This window comes from Colossoma macropomum, unplaced genomic scaffold (assembly GCF_904425465.1).
Source record: "Colossoma macropomum unplaced genomic scaffold, Colossoma_macropomum, whole genome shotgun sequence".
NCBI classification, from domain to species: Eukaryota; Metazoa; Chordata; class Actinopteri; order Characiformes; family Serrasalmidae; genus Colossoma; species Colossoma macropomum.
The window spans coordinates 22,943,611-22,964,260 of record NW_023494793.1 but is presented as its reverse complement, the minus strand read 5'-3'; the positions used below and the strand labels follow the sequence as shown (position 1 = coordinate 22,964,260).

General features: G+C 38.0%; 1 protein-coding gene across 1 annotated transcript in view; it reads left to right on the top strand.

Annotated features, from left to right (window-relative positions):
- Positions 1-20,650, top strand: part of fam102aa (family with sequence similarity 102 member Aa) — a 35,833-nt gene that overhangs the window by 3,575 nt on the left and 11,608 nt on the right. The window contains exons 3-4 of the mRNA XM_036578869.1: positions 17,252-17,372; positions 18,747-18,776. Coding sequence (XP_036434762.1) covers positions 17,252-17,372; positions 18,747-18,776 — 151 coding nt within the window. The remainder of the gene's footprint in view (positions 1-17,251; positions 17,373-18,746; positions 18,777-20,650) is intronic.

Sequence of the window (20,650 nt, the reverse complement as noted above, 5' to 3'; positions counted from 1 at the left end):
CCTATTACTGCCACTGTGAAGAATTTAGACTGACAAGGTAGGTTTCTTTAGAACGGTTTTCACATCAAACCACTCTGACCACTCTTAATGATTTATTTATGCAGAAATTTCGAAACATTGGTGGAATTCCCATTTAATAGGGCACTGAGTCATATGGGCTCCATAATACCACAGCCAGCAAAGTTATACAGAGTCAGTATGTGAACTAGGCCTGGCAAGGAGAGAGGTTTGGGACTTGGAACACAGTCAATTGTTTAGGTCTCATTTTCCCTCTTCCATCTGACGTTCTCATGCAAGTCACACACACCACATGCTCTCCTGTCTTCACCCCTGCTTTCCCACACACAAGAGCACAAATGCACATCCACTTTGTGCTGAAAGAATGGGAAATAGAGCTTGCAGTGTGGATGAATAGAGTGGAGGAATAATTGAAAAGTCAACTAGTTAAAATTTGCATGAATTTTGGAGGCTAGAGAATATATGTTATTATTTTTGTTAGTCTTTTGTTAGTTTGTCTAAATTCAGTGGTTGAGACGTAAAGAAACTCACTCAGAGTGCTTTGATGTTACCCTGTGCATTATGGAGAAACTTACTGACTGATTTCTTTACAGTGGTGGTGACAGGAACCAGGGATTGCAATGTTTACTATGCAAATGTAGACATTGTATTTACTATCTAAAATGACCAGTGAACCTACATGTGTCTTCTGAGTTTTATATGTAATATTGATAATGGTAAAATAGTGGTAAATCTGGGGAAGAAAGTTTTCACTGGGTGCTATTTTGCCTTACAATGCCCTGCATGTATGACTCCGGCATTAAAGGGAAATTTCTCAGATTTTTCAAAACTTCTACATAATTCAGTTGTTAACTTATTAACATAGTTGTTCAGAGTGGTTTGTTGTGAGATGTATGATTCCAGAGAAACTTGCAGAGTCAGATTTGTTCCTAGCGGTAGTGATGGGAACCAGACATTTGAAGCCTTTAATGTAGTTAAATACTACCTCACAGAAAGTTATTAAACACAATGGTTATGAAAATTTTGCTCGACTGGACTATATTTGCATTGATATAATTGCTGCACAAGCTAATAAAATCTAGCCAACATAGTTTAGGCCTTTGATTTTCTGGCATGAAAGCAATGAGGAAGATAGCTAGGAAGATACAACTTTTACACTGTTAAAAATGAAAGACAGCTCAGCTTAAAATGTTAAATTTCTCTTTTTTTTTTACATTGTATGACACAGTAATATGTTCTTACTTCCTGCTTTTGGCCATTGTAAGATGCAGGACAACATTTTAATTAGAATAAGTGAGATGAAAGAGTAGGGGGCGGTATGAAATGTGACGCTGGGTAGCAGTTTTGGAGTAGAGGAAGACTTGTGCAGGGTGTCTGACTTGGCGCTGCTGGAGTAGGTGAGAAGAGCAAGGTGTCATTACTAGCTCACGAGATTGGAGAGGCAGCCCTTATGTTGCTTTCTCCACATCACACCATTACCGTACTGCAGGAAGGAGAATGAAGCCTCATTTGTTTTCAGGGTTTCCTAAAGAACATCTTATGAGTTTGACTAGAACATCTGTGGGAACATCTTCAGGCTAGAATGTCCTCAAGGCTGGGTTATATAACAATATGTTATTGTTATTATGATAAATTATGTCATAATATGCTTTTCTGAGTATATCAAGTATCATCAGTGCTTCAAGAACAGTCAACAAGTGCAAATACCATAACAAGACTTTGAGTGATTATAGAGAGCTTGTAAACAACCACCAGTGCCTAGTAACTGCATAAAATACATAGTAACAAGTAGCGGATTGGATGTTGGCCAGTTATGTCATTATCTTTTTTTTGTTTGTTGTCCATTTCAAATTCTTCACAAACCTCGGAAAAGTGAAATATTGTGAAACGTATCATTCACTGTGAAAACTATTGTGATGTTATAGTTTTGCAGCCCTTAAATATCTTATTTGCTGTAATTTAGTACGTTTTGGTTCTTATTCATCGAATTACCTTTGAGATGTTCAGAAGTAGAAGCTAGTAGTTGAAATAAACAGTATGCATAAACCCTTGTTAACCCAAAGTCTGGAAGTTTTGGTATGCAGAGCTGAAAATAGAAGCCTCAGAACCAGCGCAAACAAGCTAACCCTACATTCTCCCTTGTGTGTGGTAGGAGGGTGTGGGCTTAGAGGCTTTAACCTAAGTATTTATTGCTTGTAACAAGCTAAAAGAGTCCTATATGGAGTGTTATTCCCTGTTTGTACTTGCATAATTTATCATCACTAAGTTGTACATTAATGTATTCCAGTCATTCAAGAATTTATGGAGTTACTCAGAGTTCTGATCATTCTTGCATGTGTAAGGACTGCAGATAAAGAGGCTGAGCTGCTGTTCTGAAGATGCTTATGGAATTGATGAAAGTGTTGATTCTAATCGTTTGTGGGGCTTTTAAGAATTTAATCTGCCAGCTTTGAGAGGCTTAACAGGGAATTTTTATTTTTCTTTCCAAAATTTCTCCATAATTCAATCATTAAGATATAAACAACATCATTTAGAGTGTTTTTATTTAAAATGCTCCATTCTAGAGAAACTGTCCTAATCAGAATTGTTTAGCAATGGTGATAGGAACCAGATGTGCAAAGGCAAACCTTTTTTTCCCTATTTACCACTATTTTACTATTATCAACATTATTTATAAAACCTCAAAAGACATGTTGACTCCTCAGTGGTTGTTTTTGATAGCAAATAAAATGGCTATATTTGTGTCATAGATATCGTGACTCCTTGTTCCTATCTCCACCACTGTTAAGAAAATCTGAGTCAGTAAGTGCACAGTGCACCATTTCATATCAGTCATTCATATCCTCTCTGAATGACTTTTACATCAGGGGAAAATCAGGGGAATTTTGCTTTACAGGACTAGAGATTGCCAGGAAGGAAAATATGGCTTGTCCCAATTATCTCATTACAAATACAGGATTATCAGAATGAATGAATATGTTCCTGGAATGAGAGGTGTTTCCTAGGCTGCCTTAACTTGTAGACTGTATAAACTTTTACCAGGCTCTTTGTCCATCTTTGTATTTAAACATCACGCTGATATAAGAAAGGAACATTGAATTCTTAAGCACACATAAAATCCAAAAATGAATGTGCAGTGAATTTTTTTTCCACACCCAAACTTCCACAGCGATAAAATAGGCACATACTTCTTCAGTACCAGACTTGGTCATGTGCACAGGTTTCTAACTAGTATGTTCTGGTAATCGTAGGTTTTGAGGGCCTTCGGGGTCAGGCCAGAAATAGTGCCGTTTAATCTGTAACCACTTTACAGAGCTGGCACGTGAGGCCCCAGCCAAAATCTTGTTTTTTTCCTTGCTAGGAGCTCAGTGTGCTTTTGATTAAAGCATGTCTCAGAGATGAAAGATTTGAAGGACTTTGATCCTTGGCCACATAGCATTCTGAAAACTGCATTTTCTTTCTTTAAACTACAACCTTCACATCAAAAAATGAAAACATGAGAGAATGCAGGTTTATTTTACAGTGGCCCCAGAAAATATTTGGACATTTTTGCCATACTCATCAAAAATGTATTAAGTTCTTTGTGCTAGGAAAGAAAATGTCAAACCAAATGGCATTCATTTTATCTACATTATCTTTGCAGAATTCTGCAGGTTTGTGTCCAAAATGTAGACTTTGTACTAGGGGTGGACAATATAGCAAAAATATCAAATCACAGTTAGGGCTGTCACATTTATTATACAATCACCTAATTATAATTGTTGACCATGGTTATTTAGACTGACTACAATAATTCTCCACAGTTGTAATATTTCTGCAACAAAGAATATGAATTGGGTGCATTGAGGCAAAACCTCTAATGTGTTTAGATGTTAGCTGTGTATGTAGACTAGACACAAAGAGTCCTCCATCAATTTGATGTTGTGCCATCAATTTGATGTTGGTTTTTTTTTTTTATCTCAAACACTGTGGAACATCAGTTTGTAATGTCGGTTGTTCTTCTGACCCCTTGAATCTAACATGTGCAAGTGCGTTGAAAAAGTACCCAAAGACAACTCAGTCAAAATTTTGTGAATGACATGTCTTCTGAGGATGTAAGTGAACTATCCACAGACCCGTTTCCAAACAAGTTTGCACCCTGTGCGAAATGTAAATAAAACCAAAATGCAATGATGTGCAAATCATTTAAACCCTATTATCTATTGAAAATAATATAAAGACAACATATTGAATGTTGAAACTGAGAAACTTTACCATTTTTTGAAAAATATATGTCCATTTTGAATTTGATGCCAGCAACACGTTTCAAAAAAGTTGGAACAGGGGCATGTTTACCACTGTGCTGCATCATCTCTACTTGTAACAACACTCTGTAAGCATTTGGAAACTGAGGAGACCAATTGCTGTAGCTTTGAAAGTGAAATGTTTTCCCATTCTTGCTCAATATAGGATTTCAGCTGCTCAACAGTTTTGGGGTCTCCTTTGTCATATATTTTGTTTCATAATGTTCATAATGAGTGGCAGGTCTGGACTGCAGACAGGCCAGTTTAGCACCCAGACTCTTTTACTACGGAGCCATGCCGTTGCAATATGTGCAGAATGTGGTCTTGCTGAAATAAGCTAGGCCCTCCGTCTGAATGGCAGCATGTTGCTCCAAAATTTGTATATGTAGTATATGTGCCTTCACTTCACTGCAAGTCACTCATGCCATGTGCGCTAATGCACCTCCATACCATCATGGATGCTGGCTTTTGAACTCTGTTCTGATAACAAGCCAGATGGTCGCTCTCCTCTGTAGTCCGGAGGATGCGGCATCCATGATTTACAAAAAGAAATTCAAAGTTTGATTCATCAGACTATAGCCACTTTTCCACTTTGCCTCTGTCCATCCTAAATGAGCTTGGGCCCAGAGAAGGTGGTGGCATTTCTGGAACCTGTTTATATATAGTTTCTTCTTTGCATGTTAGAGTTTTAACTTGCATTTGTGGATGCAGCACCAAACTGTGTTCATAGGCAGTGGTTTTCAGGAGTGTTCCTGAGCCCTTGCAGTGATTTCCACTACAGAATTATGTATTATGTTTTTAATGCAGTGCTATATGAGAGCCCAAACATCATGGCCAGCCAGTATTGGTTTTCGGCCCTGCCCTTTGCGTGCGAAGATTTTTCTGGATTCTTTGAATCTTTTAATGATATTATGCATGGTACATGATGAAATCCCAAGAGAAACATAATTGTTAAATTGTTGTCTTATTTGCCCACATGAACCCCTCCCCATCTTTACTTCTGAATGACTCAACCTCTCTGAGATGCTCTTTTTATACTCAATCATGTTACTGACCTGTTGCCAATTAACCTTATTAGTTGTGAGATTTTCCACCAGGTGCATGGACAGGACATAGAATTAAAATGGCTGTATATATTTAGAAAAACAATAACATTTTTCAGTTTCAACATTTGATATATTGTCTTTGTACGATTTGCACTTCATTGCAATCTGTTTTTATTTACATTTTGCACAGCGCCCCAACTTCTTTGGAAAACGGCGTTGTACTATTGTCGTCATTTCCTCAATCAGTATAACGTTGATTTTGACCTGAACGTGAAAAAGGGCCTTCTTTTTGAGTGTGATGTTAGTACATGCATATGTGTCATACTCCTGTGAAATACAACCTGTCATCTCTAACTTTTAAATTATCATTTCAGCCTTTGCAGTCTGACTCGCATGAGTGTGCATGTGCACCATTTTATATGTTTTTCTTTACTGACTTAGTAACGCTACTTCTTTCAAAAAACTTAAATAATGCAACTGTAAAGAACTTCATGGAAGTTTACCAAGGGTTAAATGGTCAGTGTGTACAGAATGACCATATGAACAGCTTTTTTTTCATTCACACAAAACACAGCTGAGTTTAGACTGAACTATCATACATCTGGAACTGGGCCTTTTAGACCATAATTGACATGTGCCGTGCACTTTTTCTTCCATACAGTGCTGTGCATTCTGCCTCCCAAGTGGCATATCGTTACATGAAGGATCATGATGATCTTTTCATGGTGGTGCTGTATGTGTCAGCTCATTCATATGGTTTTCTCTCTGTACCCTGTGCCCTGTGCAGTAATCCACATATACTGTATGTTCCATGCTGGGGGTTTTGTGTGAGGATTTTGTGGAAACTCTAACCGTGGGAACATTCTTCTCTTTCGAGCCAGTTTTCTGACAAACTCTTGTGTCCCTCAGGCACACTGTCCACAGCATGTTCCTCCAGTGCCTCTCATCTGATTGCTTATGCTCTTTACCAGTAAGATCAAACCAAGGCTTAAAATCAACCTAAGAAGAGTAAAAGTTGGAAGAGGGTTTGGCTCTTCTTCACACTCGGCACTCCCTTGATGTAATCAAGCTTGATTAAACCTCCCCGCTGTGTGATCTGCATGTCACGCAGTGGTCCAGCTTGTGTATGTCCTTTTTCAACAGTTCAAGCCAACCAACCAGTCATGATAGCCTTATCTTTAGTTTTTCAAGGCTCGTGTTTTGCTTGCTTTCATAATCGAAGAGATGCCATCTTTTATGGGGAAAGAGCATGGACAGTTCAAAGGGTCAGCTATTGCCCTTTTCCCTGGTTTGGCCATCGGGATGCCTTTGTGCACTCTTGGAGAGCTTTGATGACTTATGCAACACATTCCTTAAGGACCAATGGCTTGCACTATGGACGTCACTGTCCAGTAGATATCAGTTCAGATTGCTGAGAACAAGGGTACAGTAAAGCGTCCTGCTGGAATCCCTGTTTTGGGGACAGATTTTGCAGTTGCGTAACTGGGTTCATATGCACAGTCCAATCTGACAAAAATCTCTCCAAGTAGAACAGTGTCTTGACCTGTAAGCTCTGTATACATTACACATTTTAAAGTCTTTAAAATGTAAGGATGCTTGAAAAAGTTGTAACCGCATTGTTATCGTTATGTACTTAAGCAATAGAACACGAGAGGGAGGGTGTTATCGCAAAATAACTTCACGGCTGTGATTTGGTCGCAGGCACGAGCCGATTTCGTCAGACTCTGAAGATGAGACTACAGGTTTGGCAAATGGTATTCGGTTCATGTCTGCCTAATTCCAGGTTGTTTAGGTTTTCTTCTGTCACAGCTGCCGACTGAAAAGCTTGCTCAGTGGTGATGACAGTTTGGGAATTTAGTGTAGTCTCATCTTCAGAGTCTGACCAAATCGGCTGTAGGTCAAATGTAATCTTAAAATATCCATTTTCTGTTTGTGCGCAAAGTAAGAAGTAAAAACGTTCAAATGGCTTGAGCGTCTTCTACAGCTGTCAAACTCGTTGCTTAGCAACGGGCTGTCAGCGGAGTGATACAGTGTTTGTGAAAAACCTGTGATGTTATGGCGAAATATCAGCATGGTTAGAACACCTCTCAACCAATCAGCTTGTGTGGCCGGAACTAAATGTTGTATAAATCAAAAATATCTGACATGGACATTAACCTAAACTTCCCATATCAGTGCATCTTGAAAGTTTTGCACACCTTGAAATCTATAACTTGTGTTTTTAAATTCAAGTAAAATGCTTGCCACTCTGCTTATTAGATATTTTATCATTATTCCACAGCAAAACTAGTTATGGCTAATTTGCCACAGTTTTTGCCAAGATTGTTCTATGTTGTGTCGGAAATCCATTTTTTTTTGTCAGCAAAAGAGCTGTCCAAATTTGTTTTCTGAAAAAAAAAACAGAGAAAACAGAAAAATAATTGTGCAAAGACTAAACAAATAACTGTAGTAGTTGTAGTTCGGGGTGTACGATATGTCAAAATGTAATATCCTGATATTTAAAGGCATTTTCATGATCATTCACATATTTTGACACAGACACATTGCACAACGGTGCCACATTTAAAACCTTGTGGAAAGATCTCTGGGTACAATTATTTTTACTAAACATTTCACATACTGTATTGCAGTAAAGGTTGTAATATGAAAAACCTGTTTAATGAACCAAACTGACATTTAAAATTTTGAAACAAAAAATCAGTTGCCTATTAAAATACAGTCAAAATAAAAGGCAATTGGCTGTTTAGCACCATTGGTTATGCATAATTGTAACAAAAAAACAAAAACAAAAAAAAATAACAAATTTAAAAACAGCCATCAAAAACTATAAAAATTTTATATACAATCAAACTAAATCCAATTAAACAGGAATAATTGTTCTATTTTTAATGAAACATACAGTTGGCCAGTGTTCTTTAAAGTGCTTGCTTACTTTAATGATTTTCTTTTAACTTTTATCTATAGTTTTTTTTTGTGATGTTTTTGCAATGAACTGGCAGAAGAATGATGTTGGTCTTTTTAAATGACTTTTTCTGCTGTTTTCTTCTGTTCGATTTCAGTTGGGTAGAATTAAATTTGGCACAGGTGATGTCAGATCTGCCAAAGTACCAATCAGAATTAGCAATATTTCTACATCAGCTACTCGCATTCCTCTCCATCGCATGAAGTGACTGCTCTCCCACTGCACTGAGTCCCAGCCAAAATTCCCAGCAAGTAGATTATTGCCATTACGGCGTGAAACTGGTGAGAGACCATTGCATTGTGTTTGTTGCTTTTTCATTTCTTCACGGAAATGGAGATGTTCTTATGTAGTTCGATAAACTACATATATACGAATACTTCTAAATAAAATATGATGTATGGACGAATGCTTTGTTTTTAAAACAAGCTCTGCTCCATCGGCTTTGTTTTCCATCATTTTTGTGGTGCTCTTCACGTCGTTCGTGTGCAGAGAACTGTGGGTAACCGGAGGCCTGGAAGGATACATCTGATGCGTCCTCGAAATTAATCAGAACATACGCTGCATTTCTAGGCTGTGTACAAAGAATCTTTTACTTTGGAAAGACCTTCTATGATGTAGCGGCCCAGAAATGCAGCCTACGTCGGCTGTAGCCTAGGCTTTAAAACGCAGCTACAGTTTCCCTGCAATTGTACTTCACAGGTGTGGTGCACAATTTTCTCCTCCCTGTCAGCAAAAATGACCATGCTAACCCTCTTGTGTGACCTCAGTTTCGGGTGCATGGCCTAGCAGTTAGCTAGCTACCTAGCTAGGTTACAGATACAACATTAGTGCTGCTGAGCGTTCAAATATCAGTGAAAAACCTGTCATAAGATAAAAGCCTGAGTTCAGCAACATCAGCAGCAAGATGTAATTAGATGTCTAAAATGACCATTAGACAGCTTGTTCCCTATTTTACAGTCTTTACTGGCCTTTCACAGACAGGCCAAAAAGATTTAAGTGGTCTATTTTCCTGCAGGGCCGGCTCAAACGTGTAGGGCTGAACCACACCGATTGGTGTTGTCACTCACTACTGCCACTGGAGCTAGGCTGCTTACATTGTCTAGAAAATGCAGCTGTCAATCATTTCTGACATGCCCACACAGTTTTGAACAGACAGCAGCTTGGAATTTTTGGAACAATTATCTACTCTTAAATTGTATTAATTTATATACATTTCTTGAATAAAACTTTTGTTTTTTTGTGCAGCATATCCTTATTAATAAAACAAAAAATTACACCTTCACACTTTTACACTGGCAATATCCATGATATGCAAAGAGAAGTATATTGTTTGTTACGTAACGTTTATCACAGTTATGAAAAGATATCATCATATTGTCCACCTCTACTACAACGTTTTGTTGTATCTGTAGCAGCAGCAACCAGATACAGTGCAAGTGCACCTGCCTGATGCCATATATGTCATTAAAGTTACAACGCAGATCCAAAACGGGGTTAGAGCAAAAATCTTCTGATTGTGTATTCCTAGCAATCATATTGAGAAACTGGTTAAGCTTGTTAATGCTCTCTATCTTACGCTTTCACTTTGAGTATATTTATCTGTTTTGCTCATTTTCATAAATATAACTATGATTTATTTCACCGCATTAACATACAGTCATACATTAAAGGCATGTGAGCAAGCTCCCAGCATGCTTCAGTGTTCAGACACTCCCATGTGTTTGCTTAACTGCTGGAGCGAAAAGCTGGGATGATTTGGCACACTGTGTGTTTGATGTAGACCGTGGGGTCTGATTAGGCCTACTTCCTGTCCACGATCAGATTTGGCCCTGGCGCTGCTGTGGGCTGTGAGCCCTGTGACTCAGGCACAGTGCAGAATGTTCCGGCATTCTGCTTGGACGCCTGCATACAGCTGGCCTTTTCCATGCTCCTTGGAGGCAAGAGGATTCTGGCTGGCAGAAAGAAGAGCAGAAAGTGAGAGTTCAGCACAGTACTAAGTGTTGAAGATTGGCCTCAATTGCTTTCTCTAATTGCCTTTTGGAAAGTGTGAAAAGGGCCCTCTTATAATCAAGTGAAATGCATATTTATAGTTTGAAGCTTTGAAGATTTGTTCTGTCCTTGATCAGAAAAGACATGTTTGTTGTCTGAAGTTTTCTTCATTATTTTTTCACTTGAGGTATGAAACTAATGTAGCTAACAAGAAAGGGAAGCTTATATCCACCAGTTTAGCAATGTGTAAAGTTCATGATGTTAAACTTGCCTATTATGTCCTGTGTTTCCTGTCACTGTATTCCACACAGTTTTCTATGAAAAGTGACAAAAGACAAGCTACTAATGCTGTTATTGGCTGGAGCCTATGGCTGTGTCTGAAACCACATGCTACACTATACTAAATAGTTTGTCAAAATAGTTCACCACCATTAGTAGTGCATTCATTAGTATAGTAGGTCAGGCATAGTATAGCAGAGTGTGCTATTTTTACTGCTTGTTGTGAATAGCGCACAGCAAAGTTCTTTGCTTGTGATTGCCACATAAAAACAAATGTAAGCCTAAGGGAAAGATAAGCACACTCTTTTACTAATATTGCTGTATTCACAACATTAAAGTAAGTATTAAAACAAATATCTCCTTCAGGGTTTCTAATATTGCAGTTGTGAGTTACCAAAAAAGCATGGTGGTGAAAGTTTGCCATCACAACAGCCCGAGTTGTTGTAACTGTTTTTAGGCATGTAATTCACCTTTGTCTTTTACTATAGATAGCATATACCACACAGTGTCAGAAACCATGTAAGCAAGACTATTTGACATTAGGTAGCAACTTGATGTGGTTTGAGACAAGTTGTTACGTTACAACCAGTGTTGTGCATGCATAGTGTCATCAAACGCATGCAGAGTAATAGCATCATGCAGAATTACTTTTAAAAAGTACACTTTACATTTTAACACATCACATATGTTTTCTGCACATTTGTATTCTAGAAGTGCATATATGATGTATTAGGAGTTTTTTTTTTAAGATTAGAAGATGTGTGACTGAATGCTCTACATTTCATCATGGGCCAAAGAATGATTTGCTTGTATTTCTATAGAAATGTATTAAAATAGTGTTCCTTTCATTATCACTAATCACTATTTTGATTGCCAAGTCTATAGGAAATCCCAAAAAGATCTGTCTTTAATTATTTGGACTTGAAGAAAGCTATAGGAAGTTGATATGCAGCCATCCAGAAGCAAGGGGCTCCAGCTAGATGTCGCAGAAATCAACACACTTGAGTTTCACATCTTTTATCATCCTTTATCTAGAGGTACAACATCATGTTTCTGTAAAGCTACCCCAAACTAATATTTAAGGTTGCATAATATTTACAGAACATTTCTAAGGACACAGAAATTGTGATTGTAAAGCCTGCTGTGACAGATGCTAGAGCTAGATGCTGCTCCTCCAGCACAAACCAGCTCACCTCCACCATGCACTGCTATACAAATGGTTGGATCAGTGTTCCACTTGGGATTTGAAATTAGTTCATCTCTACATTTGAAAACAGAGTGATGTTAACTGGACAAATATTTAGCACCTATCACATAAAAACAAAAAAAAAGAAGCAAACTTGCCACATTTTAATGTCAGTATCTCATTCAAGCAGGGCGTCAATTGTTAAAAGTTTGGGCAATTTCGTAATGCTTGCGTATCTGTAAATATCTTCTGCTGTTTGGTGTATATGACAGCATGACCATAATAGTTGTTACAGAACTGAATTTTAAGAACAAAGCCTTTCGCTGTTCTCTCTTGCAGCTAGACACTACAACACAAGCGGAAAGTTATTCACCCCTGGGTCGGGGAGGAGGTTGGATAGGAAGGTCTGGGCTGACGTCATGTGGCCTGTTTGGAGGCCACCTCTTAGGGGATGTTTATCTATGCACTGTCAGAGTGTGACACAGGCCTGCTGGGGAGCATGGCTCCAACACAGCACTGTGCTAAAGGCTAGCTGAAGAGCATCCAATTTCAGTTTAGTTCATTACCGTCAGATTGAGTCATCTGCAAAACAGGGTACACAAGAGTGGTCCCAGAGCTGTAGGCCTTACGCAACCTGATTAGACACACAGAGCTGGATATTTTTTCACTAGCCAAATGTCACAAGCTGTTTCAGCTGACCTTTGTTTGCTGGTGCATGTGGGGATAGTTTTTGCATAGCTATGTGTATAAAACCATTGATCTTTTCGAAGCCTTTTCTTCGGTATGGTCTCAAAACTACAAATAAACTCACTGGGTCTGATAGCTTAGAGTTGACTTTACTGTGGCTTTATCGTAGTAGCTGGTACTGATTCATGTAAAACTGCTCTCTGTTTGTATTATCTGACTTTTGTGGTCACAGTGTTCTTATTCTTGACACAAACTGAAGTACTGGGTCACTCACTTCTAACTCCCTAGGTCTTTTTCCAAAAAATGAAGGCCCAATTGCTTAGGACCATTTTTAAGAGGATCTCTTTGTAAAAAAAGAATTTATCATGCTGTACAGCACAATTAAAGCTTGGGGTGATAATACAAAACTGCAACAATGACATTTCCAATAGAGTGTAAATAAAAACAATAATATATATATATATATATATATATATATGTATATATATATATATATATATATATATATATATATATATATATATATATATATAATGCTATCATGACTAGCATTATACAGTGCAAGGGCATTATACAGCACAGTCTGAATGGACCAGGTGGTACTTCTAATGCTCTAACAATGCAAAAATGGACATTTACAAATAACAAAACCATGTGGCCCCCAATTCTGATTTTAGAATGAGAAAGTTAAATGTACAACCTCTAATAGGACAGTATGGAAAATGCAAATAAAAAAGAAAGTGGTGATTTCTTAAATTTACTTTGACTTGTATTTATTTGCAGAAAGTATGAACACAAGATATTTTGTGTTTTGTCTGGTCAAATTCATTTCAATTGTAAATATACATTCATTCCTGCCATTCAGGCCTGCAACACAGTCCAAAAAAAGTTGAAACGGTGGCAATTTGAGGGCTAGTAGTGGGGCAAAAATTAAATAATGATGTGCTTTGAAACAGGTGATACCAACATGTGATTGTAATCATGATTTGGTACAGAAGCAGCATGCAAAGTTGGGCCGAGGATCAGCAGTTTACCAACAAATGTGTGACAAAAATTATTGAAATGTTTTAAAACAATGGTCCTCAAAAGAAGATAGGAAGGAATTTGGATATTTCACTCTCTATGGTGCATACCATGATTTAAAGATTCAGAGAATCTTTCAGTACATGAAGGCTAAGAGCACAAACCTATGCTGAATAACTGTGTTCTCTAATCCCTCAGATGGCACTGCATCAAGATCCTTTATCATCCTGAAGTCCTAACCTGTCCCCAACAGAGAATGTGTGTTACATTTTAAAACGCAAAACGCGACAATGAGAACCACATACGGTTGCACACAGGAGAAATGGGACAAAATTACACCTGAAGTGCTTCAGTACATGATGTCCTCAGGCCTTTTTAATGACTTGGGGTTGTATGTAAATGTAAATGTAAGGTTTTGTTCCAAGTGATTTTGGACCATTTCTGTTGATCCGTTTATCATGAAATGTTCACTCTATGTAAAGGACGGCTGCTGTGTGCAAATGATGTGGAAAAAAAATGAAAGTGATGATGGTAACATTCAGCAGTGATATTTTTATAGTACTCTGCAGGAGCAGAAAGAGCAAAATTAATTATATCATGACATTTAGTTTTTTTAGGTTTATGAACAAGTTGGAATGGACAGAATGCACCAGCAAAATAATACCACATTAAAAAAAGGAAAACTGGGTAAGATGATTTTTAGTATTTTTTTTTTTTATGTAAAGATGAAGATATCTGAAGATATCCTCAATATGCTCAAAAAAAGCATATTGTGAGTAATTTATCATGAAAACATATTGACATATTGCCCACCCTTAAGTCCATGGCTGCATTCAGTGTCTTTGGGACTGTAGTACTTTTATATGTTTTTGTGCAGAATTTAGATTATTAAGCAAACTTGAAACAATAATCTTGTGCACATTGCATGCCCTCTGAGTTAGGGCTTGGAAGACCTAGATGTCTGTTTTGTTCATGTTGCACTGAAATGTCTTCTCCTGGCTTTGGACTGCAGAATAAGCTTCAAGCTGGATGCACTCTAATTATCAAGCTGCATGCACTCTCAAAGCATATTTAGTAGTGTGTCAAGATAGTGTGTCAAGCTTGCTTAGGGATCTTTTGTATACAAGTAAATTGTCCCAAGGCTCCCGACAATCAGCCCATTCAAGAGTGCATGATCAGGTTTGCTTTTGGCCGCCATGGGAGAGCGAGAAGCTGGAGGATGAAAAAAGCTCTGTGTTGATATTTAGGGCAGACATTTCTTTTTGTAGGGCAGTTTGGCAACTTGTTTTTTTTAAGCTCTCCTTTCCCTAAAGCTTCTTTGGGTCAGGTTTTAAATTCAGTCACTAAAAGGATGTTCTGAAAAGAGTTAAAAGGAGCAATGCAATATAACTATTTTGGTTCCCTAAAGAACCTTTCAGTGGAAGAACTATTTTGCAAATGTGATGTACAACTGTGTAGAAGGATTTTTTTAAAGTTTAAAGGGTAAATAACAATTAAGGTTTATTCTCCAGAACCTTACATTCAAGCCAAGAATAATTTAGTAATCTTTACTTTTAAGAGTGTGGTACTGTATAGACAGTTTAAACATGTGAACTTTAAAAGTGTTATTGTTGTCTGACAGAATAATTAGCTCTCTGTGTCCTTCCCCTCCCTCTCTCTTACACTCTCTCCCACTCCTCACTCTCCCTGGTCAGGGTTGCCGCGGACACTAGGCGTTTGTAGTTACTAGGGCGATACAACAAAGTGTGTTTGGCCCCTGGAATGTGAGTGAGGAATGTGAGTGTGCGTGGAGGGGGTGACAGGCTGAAGGAGGTGAATGATTAGATCTTTCTGGCTCTGATAGCAGAGGCTGTGAGAGTGGTGCCAGGCATTAGCTATCATCTGTGAAAGAAATGCCAACACCTGCCTGACTGCAGCTGCAGACATGCAGGTGAACCGTACAGCCAAATCAGAATTTGATGGTGTGGTCTTCTGGGTATATCCACTAGAAATGGCATAGTGCAACTTTTCTGGTACCAATACTGAAAATGAATCCTTAGTCTGATACCAATACTTATCCTATATATATATGTGTATGTATGTATGTATGTATGTATGTCCAAAATGGTGACTTTACAAAAGAAGGAAAAAGCCTACTTTATTTTTAATGTTGCCTCTTCAGATGAGCTAATGAGCCAGCAGAGCTAACAAGTGTCATGTAGGATGCTTGTGAGTACTCTTCATTATCTAAACAAGGTATTTTGTCCTTAGTAGATTATGTGCCAACATTTTGTCAAAGAAAGATGTTTTCACTGTTTCTGGATCTAGCTAACTTCAGAGTAGATACAGCCTACTTAGTGATACAGCCACACTGTCTCTGCCCTCTCAGTCACATTCTTAACGTCCCTGGCAATGTGCTCACATTCAGGCATTCACATTTCAGAGTAGCAAAGTATAAAATATAGAATATAGAATATCAGATTGGCGCCATCTCTCTCTAGCATGCGTTTGAGTGGAGTAAAAATTTGAAATGCTGTTTCAGCAGAAAAGTGCCTCATCTCTTCCATTTGGCCCTCAGGGATATGCAGCTGAATGGTCTTGTGCCACAGTTCTCAGTGTGTGTCTCCAAATGTGGAGAGGAATCAGGAACAGATGCCCTCTTTGGCAAAAAGCCATCTCAAAGTATTATTAAACCCCCTCATAGACCGAGCCTATATTATGCGTCCCTACAGGTTCTCTCTAGAGGGCTAGTTATAGAGCACCACTGTGACCATACATACTCTGTCACACTGATGACACAGTTCACATCTGTAAGCCACTTTTATATAGCCCCAGCCGCTTGTTCAAATTTTGTGGTTTTATAGCAAACACCTGGCCAAGCTGTTCTCTATAGCTTAGAATGGTTTTCCCAAGCCTGGTATAGCATACCATGAATTAAATCCACAGTGACTTTCCTTGTTTCTAACAATGAAGCTATGGCTTGTAATCACTGAGAACACTGTTTATTGCAGGCTATACTGTGGGAACTACATGGAGTGGAAATTTTATTTTACTTTTTTGTATTTCTGCCTTAGATTTTTGAAGTTTGGCTGCTTTGTAGGTTTGTCCTGGTAGAATGCTTCCACAGAGCAGTCTGTTCTGTAGTATTAATAGCTGTTTATTTGCATAGCAGATGGCCAGAGCCTCATGCATATTCAGTATTTTGGCATCTTTATTGAAAGCTCCCTCATAGTTCTCTCTTTATTTTTCATGGTTGCCAAGTTTGTGTGTGTTTTGTGGTTAGACTTGTGTGGATATGTTAAGCCTCCTCTGTCTATGCTGTATTTGTATAGTAAGTATACGTATGTCTTAATGGAAAACTGTGACTGAATCACATTGAAAAGATAAGCCATTTTTTGGGATGTCACCTCTTTGTTTGGCTTCTTCAGCAGTCTGAGATGAGGTGGGGGTGGTATTGTACCAAAGAACAGTTGACAAATGTGCATCGTGTGCAGCATTGCATAATGTGACGTGCTGAGCAAAATGCCCTGTACTGAAAAGGTTATTAAATGTCTCAGAAACTGCTCGACCATAGATCCCTCCTTCCTGCAAACTTCTAATCTCTATAGCCAATTTAAAAAAATACAGTTGGCTTCTATTAAGTTGCTAGCCATAATAAATATCAGCACAGCTTGAAACATTAGAAATGCACATGGTTAGTAGCCAAAAGCAGCACACTGGCCCTAACATACTGTGTTTTTTTCTTTGTAACTAAATGACACATCTCTTTAAAACAACATTTTCCACCATTCTCCCGTAGAGAGGAGGTTCGGGAGAACTCTGTCCGTTGGAAGAAGAGGTTCTCCTTTGTGTGTAAAATGAGTGCCAACCCCAACACTGGTGTGTTGGACCCCTGCATTTGCAGAGTCTCTGTGAGAAAGGTAAGGCCCACCACACCCCAGCTAAATGGCCATACTTGGATTTGAACTTCACATGTGCATTCAGATTAGATCTTAACAAAGTATTAGAGCTTAGCTCTGTATTTTAATTTACCCCTGGTCTCCTAGACCGAGATTAAGAACTTAAAAGAGTACTCAAACTTTTTCAACCTAATTTGTATCTGTTGCATCTGTAGCATGTGGTTAATTACCACAGAGGATGATTTTGACAAATTCTAGGCCTGGCTTTGACAGCATTTTACAGGTTTGGAATACTTGTTTGTATTTCCAAATAAGTCCTGTAAAAATTATAATTTCAGGGTCTTTTTTTTATCCACTTGTACAAATGAAATGTAAACTCCATCACAATCCAGTCACGTTACCACTTTCTGTGGAAGAGCTAATATTCCTATCTGAAGTTGTTTTGTGACGGAGCAGAGTCGGACACACTGTGGATTGGATGTTTGGCGCTACTCAGATGAGGATTGCTATACATATGTATTTGAGAGGATTTCTCAAACTTGTCGCACCTCATCATCCAAAAATTAAAAGTGCTCACACACATGTGATTTCTGTGAGTAATCTCTGCTCTTTTAGCTTCAGTTGCCATGTTTGAAGCACTGCAGCTTTTTGCACTGTAAGGTGAATGAGCGTGGATGCTTGGCATGGAATTATGATGTCAATTTGCATATTATTATTATTATTATTTTTTATTCTTATATCATTATGATGACATTTTGCATATATTAACAATAACTGTACTTTCTAAAGGCTAACTGTTTCAGGCTTAAAAAAGACACAGCCTCGGAATACTAATTAGAGAATTGAATACCAACATAACAAACAAATGCTTGAGTATTCCAGTTATTCGGCGTGGCTCTACTCATTTCCCTGTCCTTAGTAAAAAAAAATAAAAATCTTTTGACTAGAAGCACTAAAAATAGAAGACAAGCAAATAGAACCTGATGAAACACTTCGCCATTGGCTTCTATTGTGAGTGTCTTTTGTGTCAATGGGTTTTCAGTTTTCTGAAATCGCCTGTGGTAATCTGTCATATGTTACAGATGCAGGATCAGGACTGGGATAGAGATTGGGTTAATTGGGTTAATCTGATTAGGTTGAAAAACACTAATGTGCCAGGACTAAACAGATTTATCAGTGGTGAATTAGCATCAACATTACAATTTAGACTAAGACTAGACTTAATCTAAGTTCAAGAAAAGCTGCTTGCAGTTAGTTTTAAATAAACCAAGGTTATCTGATTTGAAGGGAATTTGGAGGCATGTTTAAATGGAAGTGGGGTGAAGTAAACATTTATGCTACTCTGCCTGTACTTCCCAGTCACTAAATTCAAGACTTATCCTGTTTTCATTACAGGAACTCAAAGGAGGAAAAGCATATTCAAAGGTGAGAGAAATCTTCCACACCCTGCTACCCATATGCTATACGTAACAGCTAACATTGACATCCTCCTCTGCACATTTAACATGTAATAGGAGATAAAATTGTACTTAACACATGTAGAGTGTTGGTCTTACGCAGTTGTGTGCTGCTACCTAATTGACACTGAAGTTGCAACTGTGAAAGTAAACTTGAGAGTAGTTGTTGTCTGTAGGTGTAAATATTCTACCTTGTAAACATGTTTGGGTCAGGGTGTGGATGTGTCACAAGATTTCCACCAGCATTGCAAAGCTGTGGTCACCTGATCAGAGTCCTAAAACAGCTGATGGTCCCTTTGTATAAGTGTACATCAGTGGTTTCCTTGGAAAAAAGTAGCATTCCAATCTAGTCTAGACCTAATGTTAGTCACAGATGTTCCCTGAAGGACACAAAGGTGGGGAAATTTGCGTTCGTAAGTAGTGAATGGAGCCTTCCTTTTGTTTCCCAACTCTCAGGCTAAGTTTGGATTTTCCTGAGCTAAATATACCCCAGCTCCTCAGGAGAAGGCCTCTTTAAATAAGTGCGTCTGAAGGCAGAAAGTGCCCTGGGGGGCTGCCAGTTTCAAGAACTTTCTATAAGTCAACAGGATATATGGCCAAACGTTATACCAGAAAATACTCCCATTAAATTCTAATGACCTGAAAATTTGAGCGTAGGATAGAAAGCATGCTATCACACTGTATTTGTCCTTGTCTTAATGAAATAGCAAGTTTTCAATTAGCTTTCACTTAAAGTGACTTAAAGCAGCGCTGTGAAGGAGCCTGTTAGAGAAACGGGAAATGAAGAAAGTTTTGGAGGCTTATTGAAGAAAGGTCTCCTGCTTTAGGAGAGCCGCCAAAGAGCTTTGGCAGTGGATGACCGTCTGGAAAACATTACGCTTCTCAACAGACTAGAATCATAGTCGTACACTCCCTTTCTTGTTTGTACATTGGTTCATAAATTCCCTTGTTCAGTCGTATTGCGAAAGAAAAAATTGTACTGCAAAACAAGGTAAAGATACAGACTATATGTCTAAAATTATCCACCTTCCTCTTCTAATTTGTGAATCCAGCTACTTTCAGGTGCATCCATTACTGACAAAGGTGCTGACTTGGGCACTTAGCTTGTAAAATATTCATACTTCTTTCAACTTCACTTTAAAATAAACCAAAAAAAGTATTATTTTCACAAGTTGAAATTTAGGGGTTGGAGTTTGAAGCAGCCACCTCCAAACAGCAAGTACTTTAGAAATGATTTTGGGTATATTTAGCTTCTTACTATCTTGGTTAGCTTTGGGTTTAAATAGATTATAACAAAGTCCTTGTAAATATCTCATGTCTGAATATGTAATTGTTTTTTCAGTAGTAATTTTACGGTGGGGCTGCAGTTTGGACTAATTCAGTAGAATGGTCCAGATCTTTTTATACATAGTCCCCTGTGTCAGGGGCCATAAGTAATCAGACGTTTCAGTGTCATTGCATGGTTAGTTTCATGGTTCTAGACATTTACATCTGGAGTCTGTTATGTCTTAACCTGATGGCCAAGTGTCTGTGCTGGGAAATGGGAGGATTATGTGTGAAAGGGTTGTTAATGATATGAAAGGCTTTGTTCCAAAACACATTATAGACCACTTATGAGAATTTTCTTTTATTTCATAATATATGTTGTTGAGAGTGAGATTTATGCACACAGGAGATATTAATGCTAAATTATGATTAATACCACCTTAATTAGACATTAGAAAGGTTAGCTGTTATTCTTTCAAAAAAACAAGTGTATTCAATGTTGTAGAAATGGATATGAAGCATTTTGGAATGGAACTCTTCATTTATTGTTCACTCATTAAATGTGTAAATACTTTG